We start from the raw sequence: 18,775 nt of genomic DNA on the forward strand, positions 1-18,775 counted from the left end.
TTTAGCATCTCTCACAACAACATAACCATCTTGCAAGTGATGTAGTACAAGTGTACAACACAATTTTGGTAAGATACGAGTCATGGTTACAAATTTTATTTTCATAACAGGGCATCTACCAACTCGAGTCTATAGAACCAAACTGAACTCATCTCAAACACCAAACAAGCTTGCTTGTTACACCCTCGTCGGACAAAAAAAAGACAGAAAAGTGGGTAATTTGGCTAGCGGTATGGGGGGGCTCCGACCAGCTCTTCCATAGAAGCCAACTGATGTTGCAGGAAACTGTAGATGGCTTCAGTCGTCATGGATGCAACACGAACCACGACTCCCATCCCCTATCATGCCATCACCAAACAGAAACTCATTTTGATCACATAGCCGCTTTATATATCATATACATAACCTAGAATGAAGATGTGCACCTTTGGGCCAAACCTACTGCAAGAAGCAACAAAATCCGGCTTCATGTCTGGTTTAGAGGAACTATTTGAAGGAAAGCTGAACTGCTGAGACATTATCTTCTTGACATCTTCCTCAGTTTGCTTCTGAATCTGCTGCAACTTAGGCCTAACAAAATGTATTAGAGTATTAGTTAGTGCTATAAGTTGTGGAGACAAATGATAGATGATGGTGATTTCTACTAACCCCAAAAGCACAATCATAGCTATTGCTTGGTAATCTTTCATGCGATCACTAATAGCTCCATGAGTTTCTTGTTCTAACAATGTCTGGCATCAGAACCTCAATTAAGAAACCAAGTTCCATGAAAAAGAGAGAGTAAGAGAGAAACCTACCGTGTCAAGAAATAATGGTTCACCATCTTGTAGAAGAATGCGATTAGTGCTTTTGTAGTACGAAAATGCCCATTTTTCGCCTCTTTCATGGCGGCCGCTAGTTATCCAGTCTACCAAGAGCAAGCTCGAATCAGTCGCAAGTGTGAAGTTCTGTGTCTGAGAATATCTTGCAGTGGAGAAGCAAGTTACTGGATCGGGTATCACCACCAACAAAGCATCTCGCCCAATGCTCGCCTACTGCAAAAAAAAACCAAAACAACAATAATAACAAGAACAATTATGAATTTGCCATGGACAAGCGAGAGTGAATTTGAGTACCTCCAGCAGCTGTTGAGAACATTTGGAGGCAATAGACTTGTATACCTGCATAACAGAGTGATGTGAGAAATCAGAGATGAGGAATGGGAGAAACGAGTGAGGAGATTGCACCTTTGTAGAAGATTGAGTCGTCAAAACTGCAATACAGGAATCCGCCACCGTAAAATCAAAAGCAATCGAATCGCCCTGCATTCAATACATATTAACTGGATTTGGATTCGATTCAATTAAATTCAATTCAATTCACTGGATTTGGATTCGATTCGATTCAATTCAATTCAATTCAATTCAGAGAGAGAGAGAGTGTGTGTGTACAGAGACGATGCCGCCGCCATAGGTGATGGTGTAAATCCAGACAACATCGGTTTGGGAGGAGCCCACCTGCTGACAAGATAACTATTTTTTAAAATGGAGATATGATTTTTGATTGAAACGAAAATGATAAAAAAGCGACCTTTTTGGGGACGATGAATTTCATGGGGTACTTGGACAAGCAGCGAGTTAGAGTGGACTTCCCTTCTACCTTCTCCACAATCAGCTTTCCTCTCTCCATCCTCTCTCTCTCACTCTCCTCAGCACATGCCCTTGTGTGAGGGTTTTATACCAGAAACAATATTTTATTAGTACTAATCTAACTGCCATTCTTAATAAATGATACAAGAACTTAAAAGGTCAAATGATTCAGATAAAATGAGAAGCATATTTTTTTGTAATCTGCAAATGTATAGAACAAATGATGAAGTCCGATTAATGATGAACATTGGGATACTACACTATAACGCCACTACTCTACATTTCTTTTCTATCTTACAAGAAAGCTCTACATTAAATACCACCAAATTTCTCTAAATTACACTAAAATCAGAATCTGCACTGCAAAAATGATCAGTATCTAGACAAGGGGCCCATATTCTACGCTTCATCACAGCAATCAGGATGGTCTGATAATGTCCCTTCTGAAGATACATCGTCCGGTGGCAATTGCAATTGCAATTGCGACCATGTTTTGCTTGAATCTCCACTTCCTGCAGGCTCTTCCAAACCAGGTGAACCCTCTTTTGAATTCTCTTCCACATTTGCAACTGGATGGTCTGATTCTTCTTCTTCTTCACTAGCAACAGCATCTACCTTGAGCTCCATGCTTTCGGTTTGTTTTTCCTGAGGCGCACAGGTAGCAACCAATTCAAGAGCTTCAGGAGAAGGTGACAGTCCTGCAATGCAAGTCTTAGGAGGAACTGGTGCAGATGAAGATGGCTGACTTGTTTCCACATTGGGCCCAGGCATGCACGGATCGACCTCAATCATGGGGGAACCAGAACCTGAAGTCCCTTGAGCTGTGGAGGTCGAGGCAACATCTTCTCTAGGTCCATGTGACTTCTTTTTCTTCTTCTTTAATCTGAGCAAAGGATCCTTAGGCTTAGGTGGGGGAGGTCCAGGAACAGGAAACGGAGGAATCTGGGATGAGCCTTCACCATATAAAACGCGAACTGATTCTGCTATAGCGGATAAAGTAGGAGGCAACTCAGGCTCTGGTGATTTGGCCGGAGCATTCACTGCTTCTTGAAGCCAATGAGGCAGTTTTCCTTTCAGAGATGCAAATCCAGCAGCCTCTTCTTTTCCTTTAGACTTGGAAAGGTTTTGAATGTTGTTATGATCAAGAACTGGATTCGAACACGCTGGGTCAGTGCTTCCTGCATTATTAAGGCCAGGCACTATGCCCAAACCAGCTGCATCCCTTTGCTTCAGCCTTTGCTGCATTGCAATAGAATCCAAGCAATTAATGCCTAGTGAGTTTAGAAGAAACGGTGACTCCATTGGAGCACCAGTGGACCCGAATGGTCTTTCAGTGTTTCCTGCGAAAAATTCATAGGGCAACAGCCAATTCACAAGCGGTCCATCAGATGGTTCTACACGTGGGGCAGCGGATGATGGACCAGTAATGCCCAATCTCATGTCCGTTAAGTGTGAATGGAACTTCATTGGCCCATTGAATTTTGTACCGTGCAATGTTCGTGCTACCATTCCATCTGAGCAAGCTCCGTGCATTGCCCGTGCCATCATCGCATCAGAAATCCCAGAAAGAGGAGGATTTGAAGACCTGGGAGGTACAAGCAGCTTCAGTGCAGGAAGTCCTGGCCCATCCAGGATCTTCAGTTGCTCTTCTTCCCACCTTGCTGCCAAATCCTCAGCGCTTTTATATTTTGTAAACCTCAACCTTGGATCCTGTATCATAGCCTCCCAATTGCCCCTTCCATGCCTACGAACGCCTATCCAAAGATAATCAAGCTCATCCTCGGACCAGATATCTGACTTCGATTTCTTTTTAAGCAGGCTGTTTGATCCAGCTCCAGTTCTCAGAATAAGGTTTTCTAGAACCATCCTATGGTTTTCAGGAAAAGACGAGAATGGAGGTGTCATCTGGCTTGGGCCTAATGCTGGAGGCATCTCCTGTTCTTGTTGGTTATACTTGGATGGATCCAGTGGGAATTTGAGATTGGGCAAAAAGGGCAGCATTGGAAGATTATTATGAGCAGCTTCAGATGACTCTGCAACTCTTGATCCTAATGATAAACTTTGAAACATATCAGGAGCTGCACTCAACAAGTTTGCACCCGGAAATGAATATCTAGGCAGCAACTTCTCATCAAAAGGCAGTTTGGGCAGTAGCATCTTTTCTTGAAATTCAGAGAATGTACCACCAGCAGTCCCTGAGTTCTCCATAGTTCCCTTACCTTTACGAATATTCATAGAATGCTGCAGAAAAGACACAACTCAGATGAAATTTCAATATATAAGTCTAAACATGAGTCACATGACAGACGTATAGATAGTTACTTACTGGAGTAAAGGATGGATATTTTGGGACATCACTCTTGCTCGGGGCCAGAGAAGTTCCAGGTAAAAGATCAGGCAACATATACTGAGCTGCCTCGTGACCTTTGCCACTGATTTCATTTGACGGGCCAGAGGCAGAACAGGAAGCAAGTAAGGGAAAATCTAGTCCAGCCCCTTGCTTGACTTGTCGGAAAGGTCTTGGGACTTTCCTATGCAGCACCTCCATATTTTTTGGAGCATTAGGCGCACATAGTCCTACCACTGGCAGCAAATTGTTGCGCATAGCTTCTATAGAGCTAGTGCCCTGCAACTGATCATAATTCCAGGGAAGCTCTGGAAGACGCCGTCTGGTAGACATTGCAGGAAGATCCATAGGGAAATTAAATTTCTGCTTTGGCATCCTTCGCAATCCTAAGGCTGAATCGGTCATGCTGTTTCGTCCTACCAGTTGATCGTGATTATTGTCTTCCACATTAACTGTAGGTTTTTCTTCAGTACATCGAGATTCATCAGCCGTTTGATTGTCTTCATGAACATTAGGAATTAAGACTAGACCATCGGATCTCTGAACTGGAGTTAAAGATTCAGTCACATCATCCCTTCTGGCTAATCTTTCCTTTTGTCTCGCACGAAGTTTGGCACTGGTGAACAATGAATGTATCAGATTTATACAATTTTCCACTGACCTTGAGCAAAATAATGACACTGTTTTTAATCAGGATAATTCAGAAAAGAATTTTGTATTCGAATTCACAACAGTCATGTAGTCCTACAAATAGCATGATTGGAGCTTGTGCAATTCCTGTGCATTGCATGTGTAGATAAACAAGCACAACATCTGTTATGTTGTCATAGGAGGTTTCGGGAATGATCAAAATCATTAGATGTTTAGACCTATTTATGATGCTTTCTTACTGTGCATAATAGTCCTGTAATAAAATGCCAGCAGTTTGACATCCTGAGATTAAATTTTTACTGTGACACACTGATAATTCAATGGTCATAGAATCCTTGTCGGTGTCAAATATGGAGTATATTTTTTTTTATCTCATTCCTCGATTAAACACAGTAGGAAACAAAGACAACTTATTTGCATGAACTAAGAAGCCCTATAATTACATGTGATGAAAGAATTAATCACAAGCGCTAGGATAAACAGTGATAATAAACAAAGCTGGACTTCGTAAATATGAAACTTACAATTTTTCTTTTAGAGCCCGTCCTGCTGGAGTGTACTCACGTTCAGGCTCTGGTTCACGCTCTGGTTCCTCTTCAGCTCCACCCTATCATGCCATAGAATAACATTTACTACACTATTCCAAATGTAACAAATTTAACACTCACTCAAAACTACCAAATATATTTCAAGCTACCAAGATGTAGTATATAGTAGGCATGCCCATTCACTGAACATAAAGCTAAGTTCAACTAGCAGGGAGAGTGAGAGAGGTAATAGTAATACTTCATGTGGTGCTTCAGTAGTATGAGCTACATATGCCTCCCTGTAAGAAACAGCTTTTCTTTGGCGTTTCCCACGACCAAGAGCTGCTTCCTCCTCATTCTGATATTTCTCCCATCTACAAAACCAGAAAGCAATTATCTGCACGGGGCTAAGAGGTATCCGCAGTGCTTAAGTAGTAAAAGATAATGGTTAATTTGCAGGATGGGTGAATGCTTAAACATTTTGAGGTAAGCATTTTTCTTTGGTTATTTGCCATGGCTGCATACCTTCTTCAGGTTAATTCTAAAATGATTTCAAGTCCAATTTATTGATTTTATATCATGAAGATTTTCATAAATAAGGTTCCACTAACTTAACATTAAGGTCCTTCCCACATAAATCTTTCTCATTAATAAACTGATTAACAAAGTACTAGATGTGGCACAGAGAAGTAGCAGATGGTGTGGATACCATATGGCTACATAATGATTAATGAAACATAGTAAAGATTGAATTCCTTACCTAACTCGCAGAAGCTTGTCCCATTCATTTTCTTCATTAATAATGACCAAATTCTCAACTTTCTTATCAAAACTATGTTCACTTGCGTCATTGATTGCCGAAGGGTCTGCTACTGTTCCAGCTTGTTCTTCTACAGGCTCATCATTCCATTCTATTGACTGAATAAAAGAAATAGAAAGGGTGAGGAAAAAGACAGCTAGTGCAGATAGAAGTGACAAAGGAACGAAATCTGTAAAAGGGTTTATGAAACAGGGAGCCGGTTTACACCTTCACTGAACCAAGCATGTCATTCTCTAATCCTGATTCTGCATTTTCTGGTGAACCAGGCTGAAGGTTTGAACGGTCCAGCAGTTTCAGAATGGCATTTTCATCCCATACAACCTTACTACTGCCATCAGCACATTTGTCTTTGTATACATCCCCAAGGCCACCAGTTCTCCTCCTACTACTCGGTTTTACCTCTGCAGGTGCTTCATCTTTATTGTTGTTCGTTTCACCATCTTTTCCAGCCATGGAAGGTGAATCACCAAAAAGTTCTTCTGTGCCCCACTTTAGGATGTCTTCCACCTCCTTCTGGGATCCAGATTTGTTGACGAAGAGTTGGTCAAGCATCAGCTTTTTCTTTGCAAGCTGCAAGATACGCTCTTCAACACTTGCACGCACAACAAGCCTGTAAACAAGAAGTCTTTTTGACTGCCCTATTCTATGTGCTCGATTCATAGCCTGGATATCTGCATGTGGATTGAAATCCGAATCATATATAACTACAGTATCAGCAGTTGCCAAGTTGATGCCAAGGCCACAAGACCGTGTTGATAACAGGAACACAAATCGAGTTCTGTCTTGGTTAAAACGTGCTATTGCAGCTTGTCGTTCGGTCACAGAAACAGAGCCATCAACCCTCTCATATGTCCTAGGTCCAAATTCTATATTCAAATAGTCCTCAAGGATATCAAGCAATTTTGTCATCTGTGAAAAGATAAGAACTCTGTGGCCTTCTTTGTGTAATAGTTTAAGCATAGAATGCAGCAGAGTCAGCTTAGCAGATGCTTTTATTCTCATTTCATGAAGAAATTCCACTGATCCAGATTCAGGTTCAGTGCCTGGCATGAGATAAGGATGATTGCACACCTTCCTTAACTGCATAACGATATTCAGCATCGATTGCTGAGGAGCGCCTTTCCCTATGTTACGTAATATCTGGTAATTCTTTGTAAGCATAGCACGATAATATTCTGCCTGAATAGATGACAACTCAACAGGGACCACTCGTTCTATCTTAGGGGGAATATTCTGCATAGCATCCTTTTTCAGTCTCCGAAGCATATGTGGAGCTACGAGTTTCTTCAATTCCTCCACCTTTTCTGCAGTTGTTAGATCATTGAATTTCTCCTCAAATAAAGCAAGTGAAGGAAATGCATCCTGCTGCAAAAAGTTCAACAGATTGTACATCTCCCCAATGTTGTTCTGAAGCGGAGTACCAGTCAACAGTACTCGATGCTGGAAGGAAAACGTATTCAACAAACCAAACAGCTTACTGCTAGAATTTTTTAGTCGGTGACCCTCATCAACCACAAGAACTTCCCAAGGAACTCCACGTAGGTACGAGGAATCACATAGAACCATTTCATAAGTAGTCAAAAGAACATTGAATTTGAACGCAGAAGACTTCTCATTTGATCCAGCAGGAATGCGAGCATGCCATTCATATTGACGTATAATGGCTCTTGCCTTTGTGTTACCATGATATTCCACAACATTGAGCTCAGGCGCCCAGAGAGCAAATTCTGACATCCAGTTGGGCATTGTAGACAGAGGTACCAAGACCAGACAAGGAAGTGTAGCGTTAAACTCAAAATACAGCGATGATAAGAAGGCACAGGCAGACACGGTCTTCCCAAGCCCCATTTCATCAGCAAGTATCACATTTCTTGATTTATGCCAACTTTTGCGCAGCCAATTCAATGCTTCCAACTGATGTGGAAATAAAGAACCTCCAACCAACTCTTTAGGCTGTTCTGTGAGATTAATGACCTCATTTATTTGTAGATCACCCCTCATTTGCTTAGAGTCAAGCTTTGAAGCATCATTCTCCAAAGTTTTTCTTTCAAACCTGAAGAACAAATCAATCAAGTGACTTGACTTTGCAATGATGGGGTCATCCAGTCTTTCCCAAGTGCATTCATCATAAGGAAGACATGTCCACTTTACATATGCTTCAGTTGCACCATCTGCCGAGGACCTTGTAGCAATTAGTCTTTGGGGTTTCTTCCATTGTTCCTTGCATAAGTTCATCGTGGCTGTTCCATACTTTGCCTTGTAATTCTCCAGTTTCCGCTTAGCCAGAACTTTCAGTTCAGATTCAGGAATCCAAGTATCGTGGACATGAGATTTGCCGACCCACTTGACCAGAAACTCATATGAGACGGCTAAACAAGACTCTACAAGTTTCCTTTTCTGAGCAGAGTTCTTCCTCATGTTTTTTTCAACCTCTTTTTTGCTATCATTATCATCAGAGGCATCATCAGTCTGACAATCCTTTAAAATCCTAGGATTTTGACTGTCACTATCTTCATCATTACTTGGACAAGTGTCTAACACCATATCAGTCTTCTCATCTTTTAGGACCTTCTTGGAAGTTTCTACTGCATCGGTGCATGAGATATTGCCATCTTGACTTTTGTTTTCTGGTACCAAGGAATCAGAACCTTCAATTTCTCCACTAATGGAATCCATGACACTTTTTTCTTTATATTCTTTGGTTGCTGACCTTTTGTATACTTGTAGCTTATCTTTATTCAGACTATTTTCTGCCTTCCCCCCTTCATCAGAACAATTTGCAGCATCCTGAAGATCCTCGGCTAAGTTTCGTCCCTCCAAAGGCCTTTGGCAGCTCAAATTTTCTTCCGGTTTATTCACATCTTCTGCAACCAAAGAATCTGTTGAAGGAGATTCACCACCATTGACCACCACATTACAACCAGGATCAATGTTATCACCACAAACTCGACAACCAATTACACGATCAACCTGGTATCATGAAATAATAAGAAAACTTGGAGCTAAAATGGCAGTCAGGCATCTAAGAAATATCAAATTCATTTGCTACAAGACTAATTGAATGATGTCCAGGACATTCGAACCTGATGTAGTCCATTACTAATCTCTTGTTCAACATTCACTTTTGCAGCAACTTGTGCTTCGAGTGAATCATGTGCTGCATCTTCAGCAACATCCTGTATTAAAGAATCATATAATATACTTATTAATCATTCGTGATGAAGCACCCCTAACTGCACGCAGCATATATAATACTTGTGGGTAAATCAAAAGAACCATTTACATCCAAGACAACAAGATGCATCATAAAATTTAGAGACACATTGACTGTAGCAACAAGTCCATGCCAAATTGAACTGTCATTGTTTTACCATGCTGACAGGTAAGGTAAAATGAAGAGGAGAAAGGGATTTTGTGAACAAGCCCTTATATGCAATGAACATATGTAATAAAGTGCACTTCATATCTCCGCTACAACATGCTTGATATAATACATTTTTAGTAGAAAGACTGAAAGATTCAGCTCAAAGTGAAAGTCTGCCACCTGAGTTTGCTTACTGCTAATCATCGGACTCCCATGCCAAATTGAACTGTCATTGTTTTACCATGCTCTTTAAGGTAAACAAAAACAACCACGTTAGGTATAACCTCAGTTTTCCCAAATCAGATTTTTTTCCTTTTTAACAACTGGTTCGTGTATCTTCGTTTTAATATCTTTTCAAGCATCTGAGATTATTTTGAGGAGCTATAATAACGAGAAAAAATAAATGTGTTAATATACACTACTACCCCTACATTTTAAAAGGTGGGTTTCTGATTAGAATATATATACTTGTGATTAGAGTATTGAAAAGGAAAATCAATGTTTCATGTTGTTAATTTATTCTTCACGCCCTGTACGACAACAAGGCTTTCAAGTAACATTCATATGTTTTATACTCATTCTAAATGTACAAGTTTCAGCATGAAATATGATGAACAATTTAGGATGTCATATCCAGATTTTTAGTGAGAGGAAACCATGATTAAAGAAAGCAAAAGACCTCATCCTTTGGAAGAACACCAGCCGTAGATGCTGTAATATTCTTCTTAGTTGAGGAAGTATCTTCACCAGCTATATTAAATTTTCCCTTTGATTTTGAAGTGCCTGAACGTCGAACACTGGCTTTGAGCAGTCCTTTTTTAGAAGGTTCAGAACCAGATTTGCCCTTAATCGTCTTAAGCCTCTTTTCATTATTGTCAGAACACGATTTTTGTTTTATTTTTCTTGCTGCTTGGCTAGAAGCTTCCAGTGAAAGAACAGGTTCCCTTCCGGGTGAAAACTTTTCAGGAAATGCCTTGGGATTTATGTCAGTAGATTCTACGTTAGCTTTTGATTTCTTTTTCCTTGACAACGATCCTGTAACGGGAGCCTTCCTGTCCTGTGCTTGTACAAGTGCATGAGAATCTTGCTCTTTTTCATTAACATCATGAGACGAACTAGCATCCACAGAGACATCTTGAACTGGATTTAACTGAACGTTATGGCATAAGTGATTGGAGGAAGCATCCAACTTCTTAGTTGTTCGGCTCTGGCGAGATGCAGGAGATTTTCCTTTATCTGAATTTCTTTTCTTCCGAAGAATGGGAGCATCAATTGTCTTGGCTAGCTTGTCAGTTGAAGATGATTCAGCCTCAGTCTTTGACCTACGAATAATTAATTTTGTTCGTGCGCGTTTCGAAACAGGATCCAGATTATTCATGCTCTCTGCACAAGAATGTTGCTGAAGGCAGGTTGGACATTCCCATTTACCAGTTGGAATGCGCTACATAATTCAAAGTAATAAATGAAGCAAATAAAGAAGTAAAGGATTAAAAATCTTGGGAAATGAGTCATTCAATAACATACCTTCAAAGCGGGATCCAAACATTCAAGATGATATGTACGGGGACAGCTATCACAACATAGCAACTTTCCACCAAGCTCACAGACCACACACTCGTAATAATACTGTACAATAAAAACAAAAATGCATATGCCATCTAGCTCAAAAGTCTTTACACAACTGTACGATCCAAATTGTGGTAATATCTTAATGACTTGCATGCAATTGGCAATAAATCTCGGAAACCCTAATGCAAAAAAGGGTAGAGTACAAGTTTCTTGGATTGAATTTCTCAGCCTAAGATAGGTATTTATGCTCCACGCCATCCAATTTATATTTAATAATTGTATTAAAGTAACTTCGTCTAATGGCATACACTACGTCCTAGATTGCTCAATAAATTATTTGGTCAAGTATAATACTCCTATTAAAATGGGTTGAATTTAATGTTAGCCTCTTACCCTTTATTTTTTTTAATCGTCATAGCAATTACTAGGCAAGTTCTACTTGAAATATGAACCTCTCGCACCTTCCGCTCCTACATTTAACAATTTTCAATAAATAAATAAAATTCCTATCCATCTAACATTCTAACTAAGAGATAAATTTAGTTGAAAAAATATCCAAAGGCAACAATAAACCGCCTGGAGTAAAACATCTTGCAAGCACAGTTGTGCCAAGAAAAGATTTGTGCATCTATTAGAGAACTTTCTCATGTCTCCTTAACTTCAAATCAGGTTCATGGGGTTGCTTATGGAAACAATACATATAAAGAGGATAAGAAGGAAATGAAATTCAACTAACCCCGTCGTTGCCTTTTCTCTTCCCAGAATTTTGCTCTAGACTATCGTCCTCTTCCTGGTCATTATTTAATCTAGTAGTGGATGAAAATTTTACAGGTCTGAAGATTTTCCCTCTGTCACAAGACTTATCTGTACCGGATGGTAGCTTCCTACGTTTGCGTTTCAACACCCAGTCTCTATTAAGCATGGTACTATTCTCTGAACCATTTTCCTTCATTGCCAATACATTTATGATCTGCAGCGGAATAACATATTTATTGGCCATGGATAGAAAGCAGTGGCTCGGCAACCTTAAACCTTGAAACACAACTAACTTTTCTAACTGTTGAATATGAGTACACATTATACAGGGAACTAAACAGCATGAAACTTTCATGCAACAATCTTTACTTATCAACATCATTTCCAAAAAATCCTACAAAAAGACCTTAAATGGTTCAATCTTGAAGAATATAAACAATAGTATGAGGTAATCTACGACCGAAATCTGCATATATTCAATAATGCATTTGATTAATGGGAGATTAAAACAGCCTTATCCTCCCACACTAATGAAGACCAACCTAAATGCAGAAACCAAATCCCCCATTACCTAATAGGAATCGCCTATAACTGAAATTGATATTAACTAGAAATCAATCAAAGCATAAAGCCGTTACATGCAACAGCTAATATTGCAGGAAATTATACAACAGTGCCATACAATCAAATTTGAGCTGATATTGCAAAGACTCGAGTCGAAAAAACAGTAGCAAGAAAGAAAGAAATAAGCAGTCACCAAACCTGAGGCGTGCATCAAAAACTCCCAGAAACTAAAGAAAACCAAATCATTCCTACCTCTTGAGAAATAGGAAGTGATGGGAATTGCGGGAACGGTGGAGTGGAGCACAAAAAGGGGGTTAGGGTATATGACTAGGAGAGAACGAGAATAAGGGGGAGAGAGAAAGAGGGGCAGACAATTGGAAATAAAAATAGACAGAGAGAGAGAAGGGAAATGTAGAGAGAGAAAGACTAGAAAACAAATACGGAATCGCCGGGGTAATAGGACTTTGGGGGTTACACACAAACTGGCACCTGTGCTGTGGGAACCGAGCCCCCTTCCCCTCCTCCACTCCCACCTCGACACGTAGCTCTCTCCTCTGCCCAATTCTCTCCTCTCACTCTCGCACTTCCTCATTTCTCTTTTCACTACAATTCTTCAATCTTCAAGCGCTCCTTTTCTCTCTCTCTCTCTCTCTAAAGCAAAGCAACGACACATTCTCATTGCAATTATAGCCGCCATCAAGTGCAGTCCTTGACCATAATTACTGCTCCAAAATATACATGCTTTCTGGATTTAACGGCTCGAACTTTGCTTAGATTTAATTGCCCAAAAAAGAAATCTTGTTTCCATTTTATTGAAGAATACTCACTTGCTACTTGCCGATTCGAATTTTGCATAGATTTAATTGCCCAAAAGAGGAGTCTTGCTTCCATTTTTGGAAGAATCCTCACTTGCTACTTGCCAATTCGAATTAGTCTAATTAAAAGAGAATGTCAAATCAGAATAAGGAATAAAATCATAATCATTTTTTAATAAATTCTTATGTGTTGGACTTGGTGGAGAGATTTTCCCGGGAACATTTTATACTCCATGTACGAGGCAAGTAAAAAGATTGTGATATTGATTTAAGTATTTAGTAAAAATATAAGTGTTTTTTGTTAAGGTTATTTGGTTTGACAAAAGAAGTGTTTTTACAGTTAAATGGTCGGTTCAAGTGAGAAATCATTATTGATATTTTTTAAAAAGAAAAAAAATTACATCCCACAAAAACATTAGAATTATGTAGTACATATGCACTAATGATGAAATATATTGGTCATACCCGTTAACTTGCACTGATGAAATGAAATACAGTAGCCATACGGGTTCGCAATGTCAGCAAAGCTTGAACTATGAAGTCATTTTGTCTATCTATACAAAGAAAATCTGCCCAACACTCAACAGACTTTCATGAGGTACATTGAAAATTACACTATTTCCCCTGCAAATCTTTCAAAGGAAAGCATATATATAATCAATAGCAATTTTCTTGTATATCCTAGACTCTTTTCTTGTTGGAAATATTACACGGGCAACCCTTGCTATTACAAAAGAATAAAAACTGGAAGGTAAATGTAACAATATAAATTACAACGAACGTAAAGAGATGCAAACTATAGTATTCTTCAAGTCCAGTCAAGGTGACCCTCTCTCCGCAAGACGAAATACGCCCCGGCTAGTGCTCACGGATTGGCGTAATGTCCCCAAAGATGAAACGACTTTCCTCCTATCGAGTTGAAGCACCTCAAACTCGTAGGCTCCGGCGAACTTGAATTGGAGTCGAGGACCGAGCAATGCAATCCTCCTAATGCAAACTAGAATGCTTGAGAGCTAGAGAGATGAGAGAATGATTTGTTGGTGTTCTCATCTCCCAAAACTCCATCTATTTATAGGATAGAGGATGGTACTTGAAAAGCTTGGCATTCAAGATACAACATAAAGAAATTAGAGGTTACACAAGTTGAAAGGCCATAGGTCTAGTCCATGTTAAAAGCCTCCAAAATCCTCGTTGAAAGGCCATAGGTCTAGTCCATGTTAAAAGCCTCCAAAACCCTCCAAGTTTTACACGTTTCCAACAATCCCCCACATTGGTTAGAGCGCTGCAAGCTCAAACCAACAAAGGACGTGTATGCATGCATGCAGACTCTTTTGCTCAGTTCTCGAGAAACGATACTGCATTTGGAGAGGTAACTTATGATTTTGAACCTTCCATGGTCAACACTATCGGACATACCGGCGGGCTAGTGGACGCGATGCCTTGAACTATTCCTCCTTGGTGTATGCCTAGTCAATAGCATCAACACAATATTGTCTCAACTCCATCAGTTCTCACGTTTATGTCCGTTTCGGCCGTGGAACACCTCTTTGGAATTCATAAGTGACTCACACACACGAAGCGGCATCACTTCTCACTTACATAGGTGATTCTTTCATGAGTATCATGCCATACTGCATCTCCCTGAGATTTCAAGAATCATTAAAAATCAAAAGACTTAACCTCTTACCACATGCAAGTTACAACACTCAATGTTTTCTGAAGAATGGGCGAAGATTAAAATCTTCTGAGCGTTACAACTAGATTTGTATAGCTTCGTTTTCACATTGAACCAATCTCATGGGATCTCCAACCGTATGGTTGGGTTACCACTATACTCATCTTTTAAGATGTGGTTTTCAGTCCCATTCATTTTAGCAATTTATGCATTTGATCACGGTTTAAACCTTTCGTTAACGGATCCGCAAAGTTATCCTCTGACCTTACATAGTCAACAGTGATAACACCACTTGTGATCAATTGTCTGACGGTATTATGTCGCCGATGAATATGTCGAGACTTACCATTGTATAAGCCACTATGTGCTCCCCCTATAGCTGCTTGGCTATAACAGTGTATCACTACTGTCGGCACTGGCTTCTTCCAACATGGAATATCTTCTAGGAAGTTTCTAAGCCACTCGGCTTCTTCCCCTGCTTTATCCAATGCGATAAACCCAGATTCCATGGTGGAACGAGCAATACACGTCTGTTTCGTTGATTTCCACGAGACAGCACCACCCCCCACAGTGAACACATACCCACTTGTCGAAAATGAGTCTTTTGAATAAGATATCCAATTTGCATCATAGTACCCTTCAAGTACTTGGGGATATCTTGTGTAATGCAACCCAAAGTTAATAGTATACTTCAAGTATCTCAAAACTCTACACATAGCTTTCCAATGTTTCTTGCTTGGATTGCTCGTAAATCGGCTCAACTTGTTTACAGGACAAGCAAGATCAGGTCGAGTACAGTTTGTGATAAACATCAAACTTCCAATGACCTTTACATACTCTTCTTGAGCAACAGAATCACTCATATTCTTGCTCAGATGGACATTGAGCTCCAAATGAGTCTTTGCTGGTTTACAATCAAACGAGTTGAATTTCTTAAGCATTTTCTCAACATAATGAGATTGCGTTAAGGCAATTCCCTCATTAGTCCTCAATATTTTGATTCCGAGAATCACATCAGCTAGACCCATATCTTTCATATCGAAATTTCTTTTCAACATATTTTTTGTCTCGTTAATAATGGCACTATTGCTGCCCATTATTAACATATCATCAACATACAAACACACAATAACAAACCCGTTATCTGTGTTCTTAATGTAAACACACTTATCACACTCATTAATAGTGAATCCATTTGCCAACATCACGTTGTCAAATTTCAAATGTCATTGTAACGGTGCTTGCTTCAACCCATATAATGACTTTACCAGTTTGCATACTTTACGCTCTTGCCCAGGCACAACAAACCCTTCGGGTTGTTCCATATATATTTCTTCTTCCAGATCACCATTCAGAAACGCAGTTTTCACATCCATTTGGTGAATCTCAAGATTGTGCAAAGCAGCAATCGCAAGAAGCACCCGAATGGAAGTGATTCTCGTAATAGGTGAATAGGTATAAAAAAAGTCATACCCTTCTTTCTGCTTAAAGCCTTGGACAACTAGGCGAGCTTTGTACTTATCTATAGTACCATCGGGCTTATATTTCCTTTTCAGAATCCACTTGCACCCTACAGCCTTCAGGAAAGTCTACTAACACCCAAGTGTTATTTCTCATTATGGATTCAATTTCACTATTGATAGCTTCTTGCCACCACATTGCGTCTGGGCCAGACAAAGCTTCCGCCAATGACTTTGGTTCACCATCCAACATGAAAGTTATGAAGTCCGGACAACAAGTCTTAGCAATTTTAACTCTTTTACCACGTCTTGGTTCTATATCCTCAGGACTTGACCTCGTCCTTTTTGGAGGATTAGAACTAGTGGATTCATCCATCATTCTTTTACTACAATGATCCTCCTGCTTCTAGCAAGGGTACACATTCTCAAAGAATATGGCATTTCTTGACTCAATTGTTGTTCCTTCAGCCACGCCAGGCACAGCTGACCTATGGACTAGGAAACGATATGCACTACTATTAAGTGCATGGCCAATAAAGATGCAATCGACTGTTTTAGGACCTATTGCAACTTGTTTCGGAGGAGGCACTTCTACCTTCGCTAAGCACCCCCACACTTTGAGGTATGAATACGAAGGTTTCTTGCCTTTCCACAACTCATAAGGAGTCACATCCCTATTTTTTAGTGAAATTTTGTTCAGGATATGATTCGCCGTTAACACAGCCTCCCCCCACATGTTCTGGGATAAACCATAATTAATCAACAGAGCATTCATCATCTATTTAAGTGTTTGATTTTTTCATTCAGCAACTCCATTTGACTGGGGAGAATATGAAGCCGTTGTTTGGTGAATTATACTACTTGCATGACATAATTCTGCAAACGGAGCTACATACTCACCACCTCTATCACTTCGAACACACTTAATTCCACAATTAAGTTGATTTTCGGCTTCATTTTTGAAGTATTTAAACGCTTCAATTGCATCATCTTTACTTCTTAATAAGTAAAGGTAACAATACCTTGTGCAATCATCTATAAATGTGATGAAGTACTTTTTACCACCTCTAGTTTGCACAAATTTTAAATCACATACGTCTGTATGAATTAATTCTAGAGGTTTTGTGCTCCATTCTACCAAGCGAAACGGTAGCTTGGTCATTTTTGCTTCAACACAGACTTCACATTTCTTTTGTGAGTTAAACTCATGAACTTTTAGTAAATACAGATTCACTAATCTTTTTTATAGCATTTAGATTTACATGTCATAATCTACAATGCCATAAATCAGAGCACTCAAGCAAGTAAGAAGATGCGTCATCTTCCTTATTGCTTGTTCCTTTTCCACGGTGAATGACCGTAACACTCAGCTCAAAAAACCCCATTCACTAGGTGACCTTCACCTATGAACTTTTCATACTTGGTCAATATAACCTTTTCACACTCAAATTCTAGTGAAAAATCCATGATTTACTAAAAGTGAGTCGGACACCAAATTATTTCGGATTTCTGGGACATGCAGCACATCGTTAAGGGTAAGAACCTTTCCTGATCCTGATTTTAGGAACACATTACCCACACCAACCACCTTAGAAGAGGCTTGGTTTCCCATACGTACTTTTCTACCTCCAACAGATTTGTAAGTAGAAAAAACGCTTCTCTCGGAGCACACATGACATGTGGCACCAGTATCAACAAACCATTCATTTGGATTGTTACCATGGTTCACGTCGGAGACCATTGCGACCACCTCGTGGTCTTTGTTGTTTATAACAACACGTTCAAATAATTTGCACAATATTGTAGGGATGTCAATGTAGCCCGTAACCCATGGGCTGGCCCGAATAGCCCACCAAATTTATAGGGTTAGGGTTGGAAATTTCTAGCCCGATAAAATCAAAACCCGATTAGCCCGCACTCGATTAACCCGCAACCCATTAGGGCCAGACCCGAAAACCCGATGGGCTTGCCCAAAAACCCGATAAAATTTCTATTATTCTATTTTTTTACTCCTAATTCGACATTTCATTGATTAATACTCCCTCCGTCCCAGATAATTAGGGTCAGTTTGACGTGGCACGGGTTTTAAGAAATGTTTGTTTGACTTTGATTTAAATGAAGGTAGGTAGTGAAAATGGAGCCCACCTTGTTACTTTTTCATTGCCAATTTTATGGAAAACTTGAATTAGTTTTAATGTGAGTATAATTAAAATTTTTGGTTCAATGTTTAGTTTTTAAATAATGTGGATTAAACGACAGAATTGAAAAATGCCTAACAAACTTGGTGAGCATCTGCCTCTCAAAGTCCGAATACACGACGGGAGGGGCTTGAGCTGGATCGGCGGATGAGGCTGGTGGACCATAGGAGGGGGTGGCTGGTGGTGGTACACGGTTGTAGAGTGGGGCTATTGGTGGCGGCCCGTAGTAGGGGCAACCACAGTCCAAGTAATCGATGGCGGAGTGAGAAGGCCAAACATCAATGGGAATGAAGGATTCCAGTTGGGTTTCGGGGACAACAGTGTCAGCTAGGGTTCCGGCGACGAAAGAGTCGTCGATGGCGGAAGCAGAACCCCACATATACTCCGGCGTCTCTGGGACG

The 18,775-nt window shown here is 40.0% G+C and overlaps 2 protein-coding genes across 3 annotated transcripts; both read right to left on the reverse strand.

The window, feature by feature from the left end:
* Positions 1–7: 7 nt before the first annotated feature.
* Positions 8–1,727, reverse strand: LOC121807700 (urease accessory protein D). Its single transcript, XM_042207968.1, has 8 exons — positions 1,570–1,727; positions 1,431–1,496; positions 1,227–1,301; positions 1,116–1,160; positions 798–1,031; positions 649–731; positions 426–570; positions 8–338 (listed from the first exon to the last, which is right to left on the reverse strand). The coding sequence occupies exons 1-8, from the start codon at positions 1,666–1,668 to the stop codon at positions 225–227; spliced, it is 861 nt and encodes a 286-aa protein (XP_042063902.1). The 5' UTR covers positions 1,669–1,727; the 3' UTR covers positions 8–224.
* A 68-nt stretch (positions 1,728–1,795) lies between these two features.
* LOC121807698 (protein CHROMATIN REMODELING 4-like) lies at positions 1,796–13,129 on the reverse strand. 2 transcript variants are annotated; one of them, XM_042207965.1, is made up of 11 exons: positions 12,425–13,129; positions 11,643–11,876; positions 10,862–10,963; positions 10,017–10,778; positions 9,057–9,149; positions 6,181–8,943; positions 5,914–6,071; positions 5,413–5,527; positions 5,151–5,233; positions 3,955–4,591; positions 1,796–3,869 (listed from the first exon to the last, which is right to left on the reverse strand). In XM_042207965.1, the coding sequence occupies exons 2-11, from the start codon at positions 11,856–11,858 to the stop codon at positions 2,028–2,030; spliced, it is 6,771 nt and encodes a 2,256-aa protein (XP_042063899.1). In that variant the 5' UTR covers positions 11,859–11,876; positions 12,425–13,129; the 3' UTR covers positions 1,796–2,027. The 2 variants fall into 2 exon arrangements, with proteins under 2 accessions (XP_042063899.1, XP_042063898.1); XM_042207964.1 differs by having other exon boundaries at positions 12,479–13,128.
* Positions 13,130–18,775: the final 5,646 nt, after the last annotated feature.

The sequence above is a fragment of the Salvia splendens genome, chromosome 6, assembly GCF_004379255.2.
Source record: "Salvia splendens isolate huo1 chromosome 6, SspV2, whole genome shotgun sequence".
In the NCBI taxonomy this organism is placed as follows: domain Eukaryota; kingdom Viridiplantae; phylum Streptophyta; class Magnoliopsida; order Lamiales; family Lamiaceae; genus Salvia; species Salvia splendens.